The following is a 21,153-nucleotide window of genomic DNA, read 5'->3' on the forward strand; positions in this document are numbered from 1 at the left end:
ATATAAAGAAAAATTCAATAGACTTGCCTTCTATTACACCAAGCCCTTAACTGTAAGCACCCAGATATCACCATATGGATCTCTCTCAACTGCAGACCACAGCTGGTCATGGAGTCATTCATTCACTCACCCAGTCAACAAATACTTACTGAACACCTACTCTGTGGGTGGCACAACAGTATCAGGCACAGGGTAGACAGTGGCCCAGTAGACCATGGCTCCTGCCCCCTTCAGATTGAGCCTACTGGGGAGGATGATAAATATTAGAAAGTAACACAGAAATGTGAGTGCTATGAAGGAAAGGAACAGGTGCTATGAGAATGAGTAACAGCAGGGACATTGTTTTGATGTGGTATTCTTTGCAACACCAACCTTTAAAGAAAGGGACATTTAGCTAGACCCTGAAGGATCATCAGATTCAGTCAGGCAAGCAATGAACACTCCAGACAGAGCAAACACCCACGAGAACAGCCTGCCCCCTCTTAAGAACTAAAGGCAGGTGAGGATAGAGACAGGGCAGTGAACCAGGAAAAGACAGGAGGCAGGGCAGGACCCAAGGTCACATGGGACAATTTCCAGAACTCTTATGCAAAGTTCCTCAATCAAGGGACTTCTACTTGAAGTAGAAGAACTCAGAAGCTATTCACTAAATTTCACATTTTACTTCCAATGGCCTTCTAGATTGCAGCCCTTCTTAAGAAGCCTTCCTCAAATACCATCGTTGAAGATGATACAACCCTGGTGGCTGGGATTCTCTGTCAGGAAATAAAAGGACAATTCACATTCATTCAGCTTCTTCGGTGTGCCAGGCACTGTGCTAATAAGTTTTTTACTTGAGATATTCTTATTTAGTTCGTAAAATCATCTCATTCCACATAGGAGTGAAATCATGTGGTATTTGTCTTTCTTGGACTTATTTCCCTTGCCTTATATTCTCTAGCTCCATCCGTGTCACTGCAAATGGCAAGATTTCATTCTTTTTTGTGGCTAATATTTCATTGTGTGTACACACACACACCCTACATCTTTTTTGTCCGTTAATCTATTGATGGACACAGGTTGCTTCCATAATTTGGCTCATAAGCAAAGGGGGACAAAAGAGGCAATCCAAGAAAGAGACTCTTAACTCTAGAGATCAATCTGATGGTTACCAGAGGGAAGTGGGTGTGTGTGGCGGGGGAATAGGTGAAACAGGTGATGGAGATTAAGGAGCACACTTGTTATCATGAGTACTGGGTGTTGCAAGAAGTGCTGAATCACTATTGTACACCTGAAACTATTTTTTTTAAAGATTTTATTTATTTATTCATGAGAGACACACAGAGAGGCAGAGACATAGGCAGAGGAAGAACCAGGCTCCCCACAGGGAGACTGATGTGAACTCGATCCCAGGACCCCAGGATCATGACCTGAGCCTAAGGCAGATGCTCGCTCAACCACTGAGCCACCCACAGGTTCCTGAAACTAATATTATACTGTATGTTAACTATACTGGAATTGCAATTTAAAAACATTCCATTTAATTACCATTATCCTCATTTCTTCCACAGCAGTGTAGTCCATATAGTTTTATGGGTTGTTAACAGCAGAGTGGTTTTGAAAGATTTCTGAAACTGTTTGAGAGAGACTGTGTGTGTAACATACAACACATGTGATTATATTTTTCCATCACTTGTTAACTTTAGGGCGCCCCTCATGTGCTGTCTTCTTCAGCACAAAGGCCTCCCCTGACACAGAAGTCTGCAAGTGTGAGGACAAAAGAGAGGGAACCGAAGCAGGAACTGGACAGGAAAGGAAGATATCTTAGGCCAAGGAGGCCAGGGGGAAGACTGATGGAAACGGTTTAAGTCCTTTAAATATTTTTCAAAAGGAAAACATGTATTATTGGCAAGGCCAGTGCTCAGAACATATGGAGATGGTCTATTTCTCAGAAAAAGAAATCCAACCGGTCTTTTGGCATTCAAAGTATATACTACGAAAGTGGCTTCAATCTTCAGCTACCATATAATGCTCTCATCATATAGGACAGAGCAGAAAATATAAAAGGACAGCCCTATTGTTCCAAGAGGCCCAGGGTTTCTCCTGGTTGTCCTTCAGGCAAACGAAAATAAGAGAAAGCCTTCTGGGTAGTTTCACAGATTATGCTGTGTGACATTATTAAACTAGTGTATCCAGAGCCTTGTGCTAAAACTGGGGAGTTCTGGTCCCCAGATTTCTTACCACCCGGCTGTTAGATCCTGGGCCCTTGCCTGTCTGTCTTCCTCCTGAAATGAAGGGTTTGCACCAGATGACCCCTTTTTAAGGTCACAGCATTCGTGTTTCTCTTCACTGCCCAGAAAACGATTGCCACAAACATGTGTCCTCCTTTTGCAACACGATTTTAGGGACCTGGAGACCAATGTACTACATAAGTGAGGAAAGGTCAACGTTTTTCTACTTTTGCCAAACACCTAATAAAGAATGGTTATATCAATGTATAAATTAAGATGGCAAGATCGAACAGTGAACATAAACAGAAGACACGAAGAAAGGGATGCTGGTGGCTATGGCAGAGACAAGAAGCCCACACTGCCCTCCTGGGGCATGTGTCCCTTCACTTGAGCAATGATGTGGCTGGACAGCCCCAGGGGCCGAGGAGGAGGGGACTGCTGTAGGTTCTGGACCAAGCCTGCAGCCCCCCTGGCACAGGCTGGATTCTGTAACATCCATCTACTATCGCCCCTACACACATTTCTTGGCCCCACAGAGTACTTTCTTCTATCACTCCCCTTAACCCATTTAGAGAGTGATACATCAGATATTCTGATAAACATGTCATGCATTCAGCTTCCGCTCCACATCAAGGAATTTTGCTGGAGTTGACTTCTTGACCCGAAGACACAAGGAGTAGAATATGAGAACATTCCTACTTTGTGACAGGCAAGTGTTATTGTTCTTAACCTACTACTTTGATTCCTTTACTTTTCTTCCAGACTATCTTTCAGCCTGCTGTCAGGATCCCTGGTCAGGTTATTCTGGCTGCATGTCTATAAAGTCCTGTCTATAAGAACAACAGCAAATGAAAATTACTCATACAGGATTCCACGCCACTGAGTGGCAAGCAGTTTAACTGCTCGAAGGAAACTTGAAGCATCTTTGAATGCGCTTCGGAATGTAGCTGAAGTGGCAGCTACCAGGAACAGCCAGCTTTCCTCGAAACAGAGAGCCCTTGCCATCTGAGGGTCAAACATCATTCATTACTGCCAACCCTGAGTAACTAATTCATGGCCATGATGTGGTCCGCTTCCGAAGAGATAAAGGTCAACTGTAATGCAGGAAAAATTATCTGTTTATCAGTATATTCACCTTTATAGACACAAAGTAATGCCATAAAGTTTCTCAAAGCTGTACTTAGTGTGAAAGTCAACTGTGAATATGCCAACAGCTGGCCAAGTTATACCCTGCCCGGCCTGTAATACAGAGCCACTGTCTACCAGGCAGCCAGAAGGAAAAGAGCCGTCACCAGAGAGCAAAGGTTCAGCTGCGGGCGGTCCCAGCCATTCTGCTTCCAAACTGAAACGCACCGGTCTTGGGATCACTTCATCCTGCCACACCCATTTCTCTTAGATACTGGTTTTCCACTTCACAAATTGTTTTTCTCTTTTATTACTTCGAGTGGATGGCAATCAGACTGTTCTGTTTGACAATAGTCACCTCTACTCCATCTGGGAGAAGACATGGTGGCGACTGACTTAGTTTTTATTTAACAAACCATTTTTTTAATGGCACTTTTAGTGTGCCAGGCATTCTTCCAGAAACGTCACCAGTGCTAACTCATTTAATCCTTATAAATCAAGGGTTAATCAAGTACGGTTAAGTATAAATAAAAGTGGCACACACTACTTTAGCGTAACAGAGTAACGGGACCTTTCCCTCCCCAACCCCAGGCTTAATGAAGATGCCCTCCCCAGCGCTCCCTACCTTGGGAGGTCAAATTTAAAGACCAGTGGGGAGAGAGCAGGCCCATTTTCGTAGACCATGAAACCTCCTCTCCAAAAAGACTAAAAATCCTAGCACTGTTTGCCAATATCTACTACAGCACGACACATGCACATGCTATCTACCCAAAAGAACTGTGCCATATGTGTACAAAAATCATGTGCAAGAATATTCATAGCAGCACTGTTCTTAACACCCCTAAACTGAAAACACCTTCAAAGTTTATCAGCAATGAAATGGATAGATCAATTGTGGTATATCCATACAGTGGACTACTCTACAGCAAGAGGAATGAATGTGCTACTCATACATCCAACAGCACCGATGAATCTCACAAATATGATGCTGAGTGAGGGCAACCAGCACAATGGAATACACACTCTCTGATTCCATTTATACGAAGTTCAAGGACAGGGAAAATTAATCTAACATCTGACAGATGTTGTAACAGTGGTTGCCTATGAAGGGGTGGGGATTACCTGGTAGAAGAGCATAAAGGAACTCTCCGAGGGGATGGAAATGTTTTCTATTTTGAGAGGGGTGTTGTTTACAGTGTTTGTTGGTTTATCAAAGTTCATCGAATTGTATACTTGAGATCTATGCATATCACTGCATGTACATTTTACTTCAATATAAAAGAAAGACGTGATGTCATGTGTGTTAGGAGACTCCTGAAGCCATGGGCTCCCGAACATGTCTGCTGTCCTGCAGATGCTGCCAGTGGTAAGTAAGCCCACAACATATAACTATATATATGTTTTATATGTATATAACATATATCCAGCTGCTGAAGCCAAACCAAGACTCTGAGAAAGCTGACACAAGAGTCCTCTCACTCAGGTCCCCTCCTAAGCTCACTGTATTTATTCCCTGTAGAAGATACTGGCCATGGAAGGCTGATGAAGTGTCAGGACTCTCTGGTGCTTGCTTCCTGATTAAATATGACCAATTCTTGGCCCCAGCAGAGGGCAGGTTCAGCAGTAAGTGTATCTGGGCATGGCTCTTACCATATTCACCTAATGCTGCTCCCCTTCCTGTATCTTATCCGGGAAAGAAGGGAGACTGCAGGACTAAAACACTGAGGCATTAGGATTTTGAGGTTCAACCTGGCCAACTCCTCATTACCCTCCAAACCCCATGTTTGAATGGGCACGTGGCTGCCCAGGTAGACATTTCCCAGCTGCCCTTCTGGCTAGATGGGGTCATGTGACTATGCTCTCACCAATGGGATAGAAGTAGAAGTGTCCTGTGCTAATTCTACTTGCTTTAAAGAAAACTGTCCTGAGCTTCTAGTCTTTTCCCCTTACATAGGCTGGAATATGAAGTAGCGGTGACCTAGCTTCAACTAGATCAGGACAACATTTTTGCAAATTCAAGAGCTACAAAACGGTCCAAAACCAGGTCCCCAAACAACTCCTGGAGCAGACCTAAGCCATTAGTCTGGCCCTCTCACCGCTACACTGCTAGGTAAAAGAAATTTCTGTCTTACTTGAATCGTTGCATTTGGGGTCTCTTGGTTACACCTGCTTTATGGGTACTCCCGGCACACAAGCTTTTGAGGCTCCAGGTCTCCAGGCAGGAATTGTCAAGTCTCACGAACTCTAGCCCCATAACTTGTACTGCGAAGTTCAGATTATGCTAGTAATGAAGACAGCACCCTCTTTTCCTATCCGTCAACATTCCTCCAGTTGCTTCAACCAGTCCCCCAAAGTCCACAAGACACTACCAACCCCTTATTCATGTATACAAGGTCCTTTCAAGACACAGTCCCAGCCTCCACGCTTAGCCTCATGGACTGCGTTTGCTTCATGCACACACACTCTGTGATGCTGTTGCCCTGGATGCCCCCAAAAGGCATGCTGCACATGAGGAACACTGAGCTCCTACCCCTGCTCTGGCCAAGTACAGTGGCCTTTTCACCAACCCTGCCCCACACTCTTTTGCACATGAGGTCAATCTTACTACGAATTGCAAACCCAGCCCCAAAGACCCCAGGGAAGCTTCTTTAAAAGCCCCAAGTAGAATGACTTTCACCCTCTGCTATGCTTCCACAGCATTTGGGGCAAACTTTCATCAAGGCATTTGGCACTCTGAGCTCTAGGGCCTTGACCTCACAGCTGGAATATATGTTCCAAAGACAAAGTCCTGAAACACCAAGACTAAACGCTTTGACCATTTTCATAACCTTGGCATTTAGCACCTGATCTGGCTCAGACTCAGTGAGGGTTGAATGAAAGAAGAATTTAACAGGCAGCATGTTTCAGAATTCTATACATCTACTCTCTCTTACCTATTCAGTGCAAAGGCATAATGGAATTTAATATTATGCTGGTCCGTCAAGTCACATGTAGGCAGCATTTCCAGTGTCTCCACCAGCTTCACCATGGCATCATAATCCTGTTGGCAAGAGGTCCCAAGGTGAGAAAGACAAGAAACACACAGCCTTTCACAGCTTCTTCTCAATGGTCATCAGCCTAAGATTGCCTCGGGATACAAGCCTCTCCCTACAGACAGCATTTAGTGAAGTCACCTTACAGCCTGTAACACAACGTGAATAAGATCTTAAAAACAAAAAACCAAAATGAATAAAAGAAAAGGTAGACAAAGAATCTCTGCTATCAGAGGCCACAAAAGGATCAAGGGGATGAGGCTAAATCCAAAGGCAACAAAAGCAAGCAAGGGAGTCCAGCAGCCCAGAAAAAAGCTACCATGCTGTAAGCTCAGGAGAGTTACCACCACGAGCAGAGCTGTGGGTTAACATAAGCGAGATCTTAACACACATGAAATCCTACAGTCACTTATCACGGGAAGAGAGGAATCATGCCAGATCCTTCCTATTTTGCCAGAAATAATTAAACTCATCTAAGCCAGGGTTTCTCAACCTTGGCACTATTGACATTTTGGGCCTGGATCATCCTTGGTTGTAGGGGCTGTCCTTGGTTGTAGGGGCCGTCCTGGGCATTCTGGGATGTTAAGCAGCACCCTTGGCCTCAACCCATGAGAGGTCAGTAGCACCTCCCCCTCACCCCTGAGCTGTGAAAAATCAGTAAAGTCTCCAGACATGGCCACACGTCCTCTGATTGAGAACCATAGTTCTAAACTGCATAATTACTCAGAGAAAATTTGCTACTGTGTTGGTCTCAGCTGGGTCTCCTCCGAGCAATGCCATCTGCTACCCTTTCAGCCAGGCTTCCAACCGCTATGACTGGCCAACTTGCTGACAGCCAGCCACAGTTAGCTGAGGAGGACTGCCCACTGAAATCCTGTGCCCGTTTTTGTGGCTCTACACCTTGCTGCTGCTGCTTGAGAAAAGGAGGCAGTGTATCCCAAGAAGCTTCTGGCTTACCTTCAAATAAAGTAGCTTATAAAAAGAAGAGAGGCGTGAAAGCAGGAACAGAACAAAGCCAGCAGCTCAAGGGAAGAAAGAATTCAAAAAAGGTCATTCCTATTCTCTTGTCCCCTGGGCCTTAATTTCATCATTGTCAAAATCTCAAATAGCACCTGCTGTTAAAGTCGATTAGATCCATCAGTCTATCAGCAGGGCGGGCGTTCCTCAGCGGTCCACTCTCCTCTGTTCATGTCAGAACTGGGTGCCCTTCTCATTTAGATCTAAAGACCTGTTGTCAACAACCTCCAACACGTCTCTGTAGAACTCTGCGCAGAAGGCACGCTGTCCTGTGTTCCGCTCCAGAGGGAAGTAGATCAAGACATCCTTACAAATGGCTTAACAGCCTTTAAGTTGGAGGGACGAAACCCTCCATTTCCATCATGGTACCGCATCCCATAAACGGTGTCAAACACTCTTCATGAGGCTCTGATGCTTGTTTTAGAATAAGCATCTGCATTCCCTGGGTCCTGGATGTGCCTCTACTACTCCTGCTCTCCCTGTCACTGATGGGCAGGGGTCAACAAGGAAGAAAGTGACAAGAGGCCTGAAGAAAGTACCACAGCAGTGGAGTAAAGAGCAAGGACAACGCTGCCTCGGTGTGAAGCTAAATGCTGTGTGACTTTGGACAACTTACTTAACTTCTCTGTGCCTCATCTGTAAAATGGGGATGATGAAGTATACATCCCATAAGCTTGCCAAGAGGATTAAATGAATTAGGATTCGCCAAGAGCCTGAAACAATGCCTTGCATAAAGGGCATTTAAACTCTTCAATTCAAAGTTCCTCTTATCGAGCAGTACTGCATGAGGTTTGGCCAGAGTGGCCACCTGATGAGACAAAACCTCCAGGGTTACCAGCACGACAGATATGCTAGGGGACCTATGACCTAGGCACGTACTTCTTTTGCCTATAAACCAGTTAGCTAACCACACACCTGTGTAAGAGTGTTTCATGTGAGAAATGAATTCCTCAGGCCAAGGTTGAGCCCCATGCACGCTGGCCTCCAGCAAGGGTGCTCCTACCTGGATGTCGCGGTAGGACAGCAGCAAATTAATGATGACATCCGAGGTCAGAACTTCAGTGTTGTCCAGGCGAAGTCTGATCCGAGCCAGCTCCTTTGCCAGTTCATCACCCTGGTATTTCTCTCGGGCTCTCCGGATGTCATTTAACAAGGTTTCTTTGTAATAAGCACTGGAGAGGGAAACAGGAAAACCTCTGGTCACATCTACCTGCATCTGGGACCCTGTTTCCTTCAGAAGCTCAAACCAACTTAGTTCTCATTGCCACAACTGAGCTGGACACACGGGGGCCCCTCCTCGCCATGAGCCTCCCTGCACCAACAGAGACAGGAGACATGTCCCACTTGCTGGTCACCTTTTGTAGCAACTAACCACTCAACACAACAAACTCAGTTCATTATGAACTTTGAAAAATATTTTCAGAGTTGAAATTTGGGTGACGCATAGGACTCACTACCCACCCTGCCCTATCCCTTCTGGGATTTTCCAACACAGAGAGAGCAAGAGTTACCTTGCTTGATTCAAGGTTACTTGAACCGTTTATTTCCCCCACTATTAACATGTTATCACAGAGCCAAATACAAGTCCAAAAGCCATGAAACACAGTATAATGAGAATATCTTTAACATCAATTTATCTGGTATCCCCACCTAGAAATCACAAAGCTTTTTCCATTTGGCCAAGAGCCGGAAACTGGGTGTGTCCATGAGCAATCGCAGCAGCTGTGCCTGGAAGCTTACAGACAACCTCTGCCTTTCACTCCCACTCCCCTAGTCATTTTTAATTGCCAGAATGCTTTTCCAACCAAAACTTCCTTCCTGGGATCATCCAGATAATAGTAGGGATGTATGAAGACATCTAAAGCAATTCAAATCTACACTGGAATCTCTTACTGCAGCCTCTCAGAGAACCAATGCTAGTATCTGGTACTTGGTTTAAAATCTTTACAAATGATCAAATTTGATGTATAGAGGCCAACTTACAATGACTGTAGATTGAATTAAATATGTTACGTACTTTCCAAGTAATGTGTTAATAGAAACTGAGCACTGCAAAGCAGTAAACTACAATCAACCCGTTAAGTAGCTGAGAGGACTTCACTGTAGAGAGAAAAACTAGGCTGCTCATCAAAAAAAAAGGAGCAGGCTTATCATGATCTCAGGGTTGTGGGGTTGAGCCCCACAGTGGGCTCTGCACTCAGGGGGGAGTCTGCTTGAGATTCTCTCTCCCCCCTCCCCTTCCAACCTCCATAGTCTCTCTCTCAAATAATTCAATCTTTAAAAAAAAAAAGAAGCAGTCTCAATTTAACAGTCATTAGAGAAAGACAAACACATCAGAAGACTAAAACCAAATGTTACTTACTTTCAGTAATTTTAAAGCTATGCCAAAGAAATGTGAATACAGTACACAGACTGTGCCAATGCTTGTATAATAGGACCTCAATTAACATTTAAAGAATGCACTGATATAAAATTATCAGTGTATTGCTTTACTTTTTTATTTTCTTTTTTTTAAATTTTTATTTTCTTATTTGTCTTTTATCATCCCGTTGTGCAAATTAGCAGATTCCACCAGTATTTAAAATTCCATCATTAATCTTAGGAGTCATTACATTGGGTGACAGCCACTGTCCATTTAGTAGACTATAAAGGCATCAAAGATATTAAAGTGTTATTAGTTTAGCCTGACAAGTAAAAAGTTATACTTTAGTCTTGTTTTTAAGGCTAATTCTGAAAAATAGTTTTAATAAACTGAGAAACCTCATAAGAGCTATAACTTGTAAGTAAATAAACGAAACACTGAATAGAGTATGGCTTGGGGACACTCAACATGGAAATGGCTTCAAACCCCTTTTCTTCTTTTTTATTTTTTTTTAATTTTTATTTATTTATGATAGTCACAGAGAGAGAGAGAGGCAGAGACACAGGCAGAGGGAGAAGCAGGCTCCATGTACCGGGAGCCCGACATGGGATTCAATCCCGGGTCTCCAGGATCGCGCCCTGGGCCAAAGGCAGGCGCTAAACCGCTGCGCCACCCAGGGTTCCCTCAAACCCCTTTTCAACACAAGGCTATAGGCAACCTTTACCAGAGCTCTTTATCAGAGCCCACACCTGAGCAAAGAGCTTATCTGCCATCCCTCTTACAGGTGTTTTAGACCAGAAGCCCCAAGTACCTTCTCACTAACCATTCAAGGGGTAGAAGCGACCAACAGGTATTTCAAATCCTTTGAAATTACACCAAATCAAAGCAGGTGCTTTCCTACTGATACACACATTTCATGAAAAACGAACTTGAGCCCACTTTTTGCAAGGCCTTGTTCATGTTAGACTCAAACCAGCCTCTTTCCTCATCAGACCTGCAAAGATGCTATTTGAAGAGTTTTCTCCCTAAATGTCACTAAAATGTTCACTGAGCAGCAAGGTATGCCTGATTCAGGCTGCGCAGAAAATGGGCCACAAAAGGTCCCCATCAGCATTGGCATTTGGTCACCAAAATCTGGGTTTCTAGTCTTATTTCCCCACTAAGGTGTGTAGAAGAAACTATGTGTCCAAACAAGAGATGACAGGATAGAAAAAAGAACAGACTGCTAATGTGTATGTCATACCAACACAACAGGGCCACATCACGGCTCGGGCAGCTGCCACCTGAGCCACAGGGGGACGTGTGGGCCTTTCCATTTCAAGCCAATTCCACCAGGGCTCTGGATTTTCATTTGTTTTGGAAGGACAGATCCTTCTTGTGACATAACTCACAGGAGTAAATCCTTTAAATTGACCACAAACAAACAAAAAAAACCAAAACACTAGATCCTTTGGTTTAGTGGATGATTTTTGGCCTCCAGCTTTTCAAATAAGAACATTTTAAGGCATGGCTTCTTAAGCAGAGAGGCCCAGACAAGTGAGATGACTTTCATGAGGCCGCCAAGCACAGAATTATCTGAGCCAGGACGCAGACCCAAACCTGCCCACCTCACCTTCTCCAATATAAATCTACAAAGAACATATCCCAAGACATCCTGAGCTCAGGATGGCTGTGGCTTGACTCAAGGCAAGAACTTATGATCAGAGTGACTTTGCTGAGCCACATTAACAACCTCTACAGCTGCGTGGGCTTGGGGCTGGGAGAGATGCAATCGTGTTCAGAAGTGATCTTAAAACATGGAATCTCAGAGTTGAAAGAGCATGAAAACTAACAGTGACTTAACGTCCTTATTTTCTAGGAAATGGCTACATAGAGTTATTTATCAAGGTCACCTGGGGAGTTGGGGCCAGACACAGGCTCAACCCTCACCTGCTAAAACTCCACTTCTATTCTCTTTTGGCTACACCTCAATGGCCCAACCTAGTGAAGTAGCAAGGAACAATAATGGATTCCAGAAAAACTTCAAACAGATGGGCTGGGATTCCCCATTCCCTGGGCATTACAGTCTCCTAGGAGTTGGCTGCGCCGTGAATGTGAAGGGAAAATTTTGGCAAAGCTCCCAGATTTGCTAACAGTGAATGAGAATTACCAGGAGGTCACGTGGATGTCCTTGAGGAGGCTAATAAACCTGTCCACCAGGGGCACGCACAGTGGACCCAGGATGGTGTCCCAGTTGGGCTGCATGTACTCTGAGGCACGCCTCTGGGCATCACTCTCGCAGCAAAAATAATCAGCACACGGTGTCACAATGTATGGGATGAAATAATAATTTCCACTAGATGCCTGGAAAACAGAAACAAAAATGTTTCACAAAGTAATTGATGCAGAAACACAGCTGTGGATTTGGGCAGGCGAAACCTGGTAGGACAGGGAAGGAGAAAGTGCCTGAGAATGACTAACAATGTGTGCAACAGGACGAGGAATCTACTGGGCACAGAACGGGAAACCACTCAATTCCACCAGCCCGAAAACAAAAATTTCGTTTCACCTGCTAAACTGACCTGTGTATGTCTCTGAACTTCACTAGCAGAGTTTTTAAGGGTTTTAAGTCATGGAGACATCATTTCAGGCCCCTCAAATTGGAGTGACCTTGAACCCACTGATAACCAAGAACTGCAATGTAAAGGCAGATTTTCTTTCTTTCAGCATAGATGGAAAAGCTCTATTGTTTGATCGTTTAACCACAGGTGAACTATTATAAACTCTGTTGAGAAAAACTGTCTTGCAGGGAAAAGATACCAATAAATAGGACTAGTCTTAGAGATGTTTGGAAAAAGGATGCTCAAGTTTTATATTGTCAAATAGAAAAAAAAATACTGTTTTACCTGAGCCCTAAGAAATAATTACAATCTATGAATCATGATCCTTTGCAAAGCATAAATATTACCTCTAAAAAGCATTAAATCATGCTCACCTTTTAGCACACTTGAAAGATTAAAATACACCTTAGGGCATTCTTCCATCAGTCAGATCTTTTGTCTACATTGCTGCAAAAGCGACCAGTTTAAAATTCCAGGCTTTTTTTTTTTCTTTTTAACTCCTAGCCCTTCACTTAGCTTTCAAGAATGTATATGATGGGGATCCCTGGGTGGCTCAGAGGTTGAGCATCTGCCTTCAGCCCAGGGCATGGTCCCGGGGTCCTGGGATCGAGTCCCACATCAGGCTCCCCACGGGGAACCTGCTTCTCCCTCTATGTCTCTGCCTGTCTTTCATGAATTTTTTTTTTTAAAAAAAGAATGTATATGATGCCAGAAATAATTGATCTGATTTTTTTTCTCTTGAATTTTTAAAATTTGACCAATAGAATTATCTGAGTATTTTAGAATAATACAGACTTAACTTTGGGAAGCACACTTTTTCCAAAAAAAAAAAACAGAATGCTACCATTTCAGATCAAACAGAAGGGAAAACCTGCCACACATTGGGGAACTAATTTCAAATACCTATGTGACATACATTTTTTCCTAAATATTTTATTTATTCATGAGAGACACACAGAGAGAGGCAGAGACACAGGCAGAGGGAGAAACAGGCTCCCGTGCAGGAAGCCCGACGCAGGACTTGATCCCGGGTCTGCAGGATCACACCCTGGGCTGAAGGCAGCACTAAACTGCCGAGCCACCCGGGCTGCCCTGTGACATACATTTTGAAGTTTTCCTTGTGAATGAGATTTGCTTACACAACGGCGGCATGCTCATTCCCACCTGAATTTAGAGTAACTACTCATCCTGACACTCTCTCTTCCTTGAACCTTAACAGGCACCACTAAGTCCTGGTGAGACATGTTGTTAGGCCCTAAAATTACTCGTGCTGCTCCATTCAAATGTATTTTGGACTGGATCAGCAAACTGGTTCTGTAGAAGACCAGGTGGGAAATATTTTGTATCTTGTGGGCCAGTCTCTGCTGCAACCACTCCACATCACTATTGCAGCATCAAAGCAACTATAGACAACATGGGAACATAGGAGCATAACTATGAGTCCCAAGAAAAGTTTATTTACACAAATTTGAATTTCCTATTGACACAAATCCTGAAATACTCATCTTTTGACTTTTCCCCATCATTTAACAATGAAATAACCAGGGCACCCAGGTGGCTCTGTTGGTTGAGCATCTGCCCTTGGCTCAGGTCATGATCCTGGGCTCCTAGGATGAAGCCCCACATTGGGCTCCCTGCTCAGGAGGGAGTCTCCTTCTCCCTCTGCCTGCTTGCTCTGCCTGCTTGTGCACTCGCATTCTCACTCCATCAAATAACTAAATTTTAAAAAATGAAATAACCATTCTTAACTGATAGGTCACAGAAAAACAGGTAGCAGGATGGCCCTCATCTTACATTAAGCGTCTCGATGTTTTATTATTCCTGAAATAAAGGATTTTCTGAGAATACTTACCCTGCTGCAGAATAGCAGCTGGAGACCATCCCTGTGGGCACCAGATATTGGGGTTAAATCCCTCAAAACACAGAGATGGGTGTGTTATAAACAGAAGTGGCAAATTCAGGTGTGTGGGTATAACTGGGGTCAGGGGAAGACTCTGGCTACTTCTCAGCTATCACCAGGAACTGCCTGCAGCAGGGAACACAGACGCTTCCCTTCCTGGTAATATCCTCAAATCTACACTCCTATTGTCTAGCAAAGGAAGGTTTTGATAGGTTGGAGACAAATTTCTCCCTCATCTGTAACAGAAAAGCCATGTTAAATGCTTTTTATACAATCAGAAGGTAAAACTGCTTGTTCTTCCACCTGCCATTGGCTAAGTTTATGGTAAAAGCCTTCTGACTGCAGAAAGAGGAAAGAGGACTGTGTGGATCAGTGAGATCTAGAAGGTAAAATATCTGTGAAGAAGTAGAGGGTTTTCCTTTTTTTTTTTTTAAAGTCAGAGCTAGACCTGAGGGGGTAGGGTGAGAAGCTTCTCAGATTCTCTCTCCAGAAAAATAGCCCTAGCTGGACAAAAAAAATTTTTTTAAAGACTTTATTTATTCATGACAGAGAGAGAGAGAGAGAGAGAGAGAGAGAGAGAGAGAGAGAGAGAGAGACAGAAGCAGACAGAGACACAGGCAGAAGGAGAAGCAGGCTCCATGCAGGGAGCCCGATGCAGGACTCGATCCCGGGACCCCAGGATCATGCCCTGGGCCAAAGGCAGGCGCTCAACCACTGAGCCACCCAGGCACCCCCCTCCAAAAATTTTTAAAAAACATTTTAAGTCTCTATTAATTATCTGAAGAGCATACAGCAAGTAGAGAAACACTTATTCAAGAAAAGCAACTCCTATCTTACTATAAGAACAGTGAGACTCTAGCATTTGATAACCTGTTCCTCCCTGGTCCTGCAGCCCAGAGGGACAGAAATGCTACTCTGGGTGGGCAGAGCCAAGAAGAGGTTCCCTTTTACCCCACAGCCTCCTGCCAGGCCAGGCCAGCAGCCTTCTCAGTCAGCACAGCCCTGGGCCGGAGCAGCTCTATTCCAGGCAAGTGCGATCAAAAGAACCAGAGCTCGGTTTCTCTACCTGGTTCCCACAGCTTGGCAAAATAGGCCAAGAAAACTGGGCCCTGACCACCTTTTGTCCCCAGTCACATAGAGCAAAGATCCAGATCAGAAGAGGCCAGCTGAGAAGATTGGGTGCCGCTACCCTCGCTCAGCACCTCACCCTAGAGCAGGGTGTCATCCTGAGGAAGGCAAGCTGCTCCCCGTCCCCAGCCCTGGAGCAGGGGTGCCGGGGCTCTGCCTGGGGCCAGAGGCATCGTGTAAGAACAGAGAGCTCTGCAGAAGTGGACCAGGGTACACACAACACAGCGTGGGGAGAGCCAAACCTATGGGCACTATCGCATAACCGGGGACATTTTTGTGGCAGGAAACCATGAGGGAGTTGGTAGTCCCAAGGCAGCAATAGGTCAAAGGTAGACCAGCTTGTTTCCCCAAGAGCAACGGGGCAGAGAGCGCTAAGAAGAGCCTTCGTGAGGTCAGAGGAAAGCTTTAAGACTGGCCTCGAAGACTGCGCCTGCCAAGGAACCCCACTTTCATGACGTCAAACTGCGGAACGCTGACGTCTGAGGGCACGGTCAAAAACACGGTAGCTGACAATGAGGGGGTTTTCAACACAGGAAGAACACAACAGGGAAATCGGGGAAAGATACGGTTGAGGCGAGCCCCGGTGTACCCACCGTTGCCCCTGCGTGGGGTGGTAGGGTCAGAGCTGCTGTGGACCCTGTGCCACAGAGACTTCACTGAATGAGTCTAGTGACGTCACTCAACAAACCGGCCAGTGAGCAACAAGCTCCAGAGACAGGAGGGAAAGAGATCAGCAGCTATTATAAAGATGCTCCAAGAACTAAAGGACACTGGTGCTCAAAGAGTTAAAGGTAGGACGACAACGTCTCATCAAATAGAACATACCAACAGAGAGACAGAAGTCACAGAAAAGTAGCAAATGGAATTTCTGGCGTTCAAAAGTACAATAACCAAAATTAAAAATTCACTGAAAGGGCCCAACAGGAAATCTGCGTCAAAGAAAGAATCCGCAAACTTGCACACAGACTGATAATAGATTATGCAATCTGAGGAACAGAGAGAAAAAAATAAAGAAGGAGGAACAGAACCTCAAAGAAATGTGGGACGCCATCCAGTGTACCAACATACATGACACATTGCGGGACTCCCAGAAGGAGAAGAAAGAAAGGAACAGAAAAACATCCAAAGAAATAATTCCTGAAAACTCCTTAAATGTGATTAAATCAATCCACATGGCCAAAAAATTTAATGAACTTCCTGATGGATAAACTTAGAGATCCATACTCAGATATGTCACAGTCAACATTTTCAAAGACAAAAGGAAAATCTTGAAAGCAGCAAGAGAAAAATGTCTTCGCATGTACAAGGGAACTCCAATTAAATCAACATCTGACTTTTCTTTGGAATTAATGAAGCCAGGAGACGGCAGGATGACATATTTAAAGGGGCAAAAGACAAAATAAGTCAGCCAGAATCTTCTATGGAGCAAAACTAGATTTTCAAAATGAAGGTGAAGCGAAGACATTTTCAGAACAACAATGGAGATGATTTGTTCCTAGAAGACCCATCTTACAAGAACTACTAAAGACAGTTCTTCAGGTTGAAAGCGAGGGATGCCAGACACTAATTCTAATTCACTTGATAAAAACAAATATGCCAGTGAAGGAAGAGATGATAGGACTGTCAACTTCTTTCTTCTCTTAACCGATTTAAAAGACAAATGCATAGAACAATGTATGTGATCCTATGTTGGGGGCTGTAACCTACAGAAATGGGATTTATTCGACACTAACAGTACAAAAGATGCAGGTGGAAAGAAGGTGATACTGGCCCAAGGAACGGCACCAATGCTTAACTGGAATCCACAGAAACCAATAAACAGAACCAGAAGCGGCCAATGAAAAAGTAAAAAAAAAAAAAAACCTCTCCCAATTTATGCTTCTTTCTTTTCTTCTCTCAACTTAAAAAAAAAAGGAAACTTTGGGACACCTGGGTGGCTCAGTGGTTGAGCGTTTGCCTTTGGCTCAGGTCGTGATCCCGGGTCCTGGGATCAAGTTCCGCATTGGGCTCCCCAAAGGGAGCCTGCTTCTTCCTCTGCCTATGTCTCTGCCTCTGTGTCTCTCATGAATAAATAAAATCTTAAAAAAAAATAGAACCTTCTACAAGAGTAGCAATTCTAACCAAAATATTTCCCAACATTACAACTAAGTGACCCTGCGGCTCTGCAACAGGCAGGTAAGTGAAGGTCCAAGAATCCTGCCTATTTGGATACAAGTATTACAGGTCTTAAAACTATTTCCAAAAGGAACATTTCTGCAGAAATCGTGTTTACAGTCTTTCTTCAGCAAACCCATTCCTCCCCAGTAGCACAAAAGTAAACTCTGTCCCCAACCTACTCAAATCCTCAATAACGAGGTGTGAAAAAAATCAGACTCAGACAAAGCTATGCTATGTGCTGTCCCAGCTTAGGGTTCCAGTGGGCAGAGCGAGAGCAGTAGAGGCTCGTGAAGACCTGCCCGCAGCCAGGAGGGGATCCGATCCTTCGGGCAAATGTTCAGCCACAGTTAGAGAAAAATGAAGAGAAAGAGAGGGAATACGTGACCTCTGAGAACAACTGAGCGGGCTGAATGAACAGGACCGAGGGGACAGCAGGAATCTGGAGCCCTGGCAAAGTAAAAATACTCCCTTTGAGAAAATCTCTCATGAAGTGTATAAAAGTTTAAGAAATTTTACAGAAAGCAATTGGGACCAATGGCTACATTTACAAAAGCAATTCATAAACTTCCAAATGAAAGCACAGGCTTTTGAGTGCAGTTCTTTTGTTCTTACAAAGAAGAATAATAGGCTCAAACATCTTCAAATGATGGGGCACATTCAGACTTTTGTTGGTGGGGAGACCAGAAATTAAAAAGAAAAACATTGATTAGCATAACACATGTCCAATAGCGAACCAAGCTTGTATATTTGTAATTGTTACATTTATAAATGGAAACATCTCAAGAATTCAGCTTATTAAAACACATTCAACAAAGGCAGCTTAGTTTCCTACATAAAGGGGCATTAGAACCAGTACGCTAGGCCCATTAATATGTAAACCCTTATTCCAAACACTCTTCAAGTATCTCCAAAAGGAAGATTCTGATACAGTAAGTGAGGTCAGAGAGCAGAGTAAAAGCCACTGGTCTCGGATCCTGTGATGTTTGAGAGTGGAGGAATCGGTCCTCCAGTTTCTAGTTCCTAAGTTAGCAATGGACATTTCTAGAACTACTGTCATGTACAGATTCACCACCATGAATTGATAGTCCTACAGCACCACTAAGTTAAAGAACTAGTGCTTTTTAAAAAGCTCTCATAAAAGTTTGATTATATAGTCTCGAACTCTTACAGCTCTATATAGAGCCGTAACTCTTCCCCTCTGCCAGTCACTGATTTAAGTTTTTATTTCAATTCCAGGTACAGTGTTAGTTTCAAGTATATGATATAGGGAGATTCAGCACTTCCACAGTCAAATGCCCTAATTTTTAATTAGGCAAGCATTTAATTAAATACTTGCCTAATACACCATGTGGGGTATATTTATCGTGTAACCATTCTCCTGTTGTTTAACTTTGTTCTGACAAGTTCCTGGCTGTACATGGAGACCAACAGCTTTGTGATTTGACACTGTGGTCTTTTCCCAAGAGGAGCTTCCCGAGAACAAAATGACCAAAGTTATGGTTGTCGCTATGTGCTATGGTCACAAAGGATGGAACAATTTACACTCCCATCCATCATGCACGGAGGCATTCCCGTTTCATCATTTTCTCAGCAGAGCTGGGTAGTGGGATGGGTTTTCCCCCCTCTCCAACATTTGCTAAGTTAGGGGAAAACGAAATACCTTATTAACATTGGAATAGGAAGCATCACCTCTGCTCAAGTATAGTGAGATGGTGGAGAACTTGGACAGTCAAGAACTGAATCCCAGCTCCATTTCACACCAGATAAATGACCCTGGACCAGGTACTTATCCAAATCTCAGTGATCTCATCTTTAAAATGGGGACAATAATACTGTCAACTTCAGAAGGTGACAGAGGCCTCACTGTGGCCATGGCACATACTGGGCATGAAGTATTAGCAATGTTCAATAGTGCTGGACTGGATCAGGAGTTCTGAACCTGGAGTCTATTAATCCTTGGGAGCCTGTGAACTTGAATGAGAAAAAAATTACATCTTTGTCACCATTTACCTTTAACTGAAACGTAATGTTGACTTCAATTAGAAACGTAGGTAATATGCCTCGCCTTAGTTTTAGCAGGACCTGGGACTTAGTCACTAACAGAAATCATACAATTTTTCATATCTCATTATATTTCCTGCAGAGATCTCAAAATAACTTTCATATCCATTATTCCTTTAAAATTATGACTTTTCTGACCTGCTGTTTGATCTTATTATTTGAGACATTATAAAGCAGCACACAGTTATTAAAATATTTTTTAAGTTGTAATCTATGTTGCAGTATAATGGGTCTCCTTTGTAATCCTTTGTATTTACTGAAGCATTTTAAGAGATACTCTGAGAAGAAATCCACAGGCTCCTCCAGATTGACAAAGGCATCCCAAAGCCCTCTAAAATCTAAGAGCCTCAGGCGCTGGAGTCCCAACAGATGTTTCACATAGAACATCCTACCTGCAGCCTTCTTTTTTTTTTTTTAATTTTATTTTTTTTTTATTCTTTTTTTTTTAATTTTTTTTATTCATGATAGGCACACAGTGAGAGAGAGAGAGAGGCAGAGACACAGGCAGAGGGAGAAGCAGGCTCCATGCACCGGGAGCCCGACGTGGGATTCGATCCCGGGTCTCCAGGATCGCGCCCTGGGCCAAAGGCAGGCGCCAAACCGCTGCGCCACCCAGGGATCCCCTACCTGCAGCCTTCTAAGGAGTTTCTCCCAATGGGCTTCATATAGGAAGACTTCCATGAGTAACAGCATGATTCCCATCCACAAACAGCCTGGATTCTCCAAAACAGCCCAGAAGAACAGAGCACACTGGGTTCTTAACCTCCCTGTCCTCCATGGGTTTCAATAATGGTCACTAACTAAGGACACCTAGGACCTTCCCCTCTGCTAGCTCCTCTGCAGGTACTCTCTGTGAGAGGGCCAAGTGTCCAAGAAGGCCAGGACAGAAACACATGTGAAGGGGCCTCATTAACCTGCTCTTATTTTTTATTGATGGCTAGCAGCAGGTGGCAAAGGTGTCAGTAACAGCACAATTTTGATAATTCTTTGGAGCAAATATAATGTGCAAAAAACTTATCCCAACAGACTTCATAATGAGACTTTCAGCTCGAACTCCTAGAGAATTTTTTTTTAAATCACGACACAAGTGAAAATGGAAACCAGAAAAACACAGAAAAGCATTCCCAAGAAAACTGACAGAGCAAATGAAAATGGGATAGTAATTTTTTTCAAAAATTATTTAACATGACCACACATGAAAAAGTCAATTCATTATGAAAGAAAATCCAAGCCAAGTGCTGCTCCAAAAAAAGGATTACAAGGTTTTAAGCCTAATAGATACAATTCTTTTTCTAGTCAGTTACAGGAGAATTTTTTAAATCACCACACATGCACATCAGGGGAGTACAGGGTTTTTTTTTTGGGGGGGGGTTGTGGTTTTTAAGATCAATGCAAACAACATTCTATATTGTTGCTTTTCTAGGTTTATTTGGACAGGATAGGAATAAATGTACCAAAGTTGAATAACAATTTCAACCAGATGATCAGGCTACTGTGCCACTTAAAAGGTATATGAAGTGATCTCTGCTAGAAACACGCTATGCAGCACCAACTGAGCTAC

General features: G+C 43.6%; 1 protein-coding gene across 1 annotated transcript in view; it reads right to left on the minus strand.

Moving 5' to 3' along the window:
• The window catches only part of MAP3K15 (mitogen-activated protein kinase kinase kinase 15), a 115,089-nt gene that overhangs the window by 61,413 nt on the left and 32,523 nt on the right, over nucleotides 1-21,153 (minus strand). Inside the window, exons 4-6 of the mRNA XM_055337563.1 lie at nucleotides 11,896-12,089; nucleotides 8,388-8,556; nucleotides 6,269-6,375 (exon numbers count right to left, since the gene is read on the minus strand). Of these exons, the coding sequence (XP_055193538.1) occupies nucleotides 6,269-6,375; nucleotides 8,388-8,556; nucleotides 11,896-12,089 (470 nt within the window). The remainder of the gene's footprint in view (nucleotides 1-6,268; nucleotides 6,376-8,387; nucleotides 8,557-11,895; nucleotides 12,090-21,153) is intronic.

This window comes from Nyctereutes procyonoides, unplaced genomic scaffold (genome assembly GCF_905146905.1).
Source record: "Nyctereutes procyonoides isolate TBG_1078 unplaced genomic scaffold, NYPRO_anot_genome, whole genome shotgun sequence".
In the NCBI taxonomy this organism is placed as follows: Eukaryota; Metazoa; Chordata; class Mammalia; order Carnivora; family Canidae; genus Nyctereutes; species Nyctereutes procyonoides.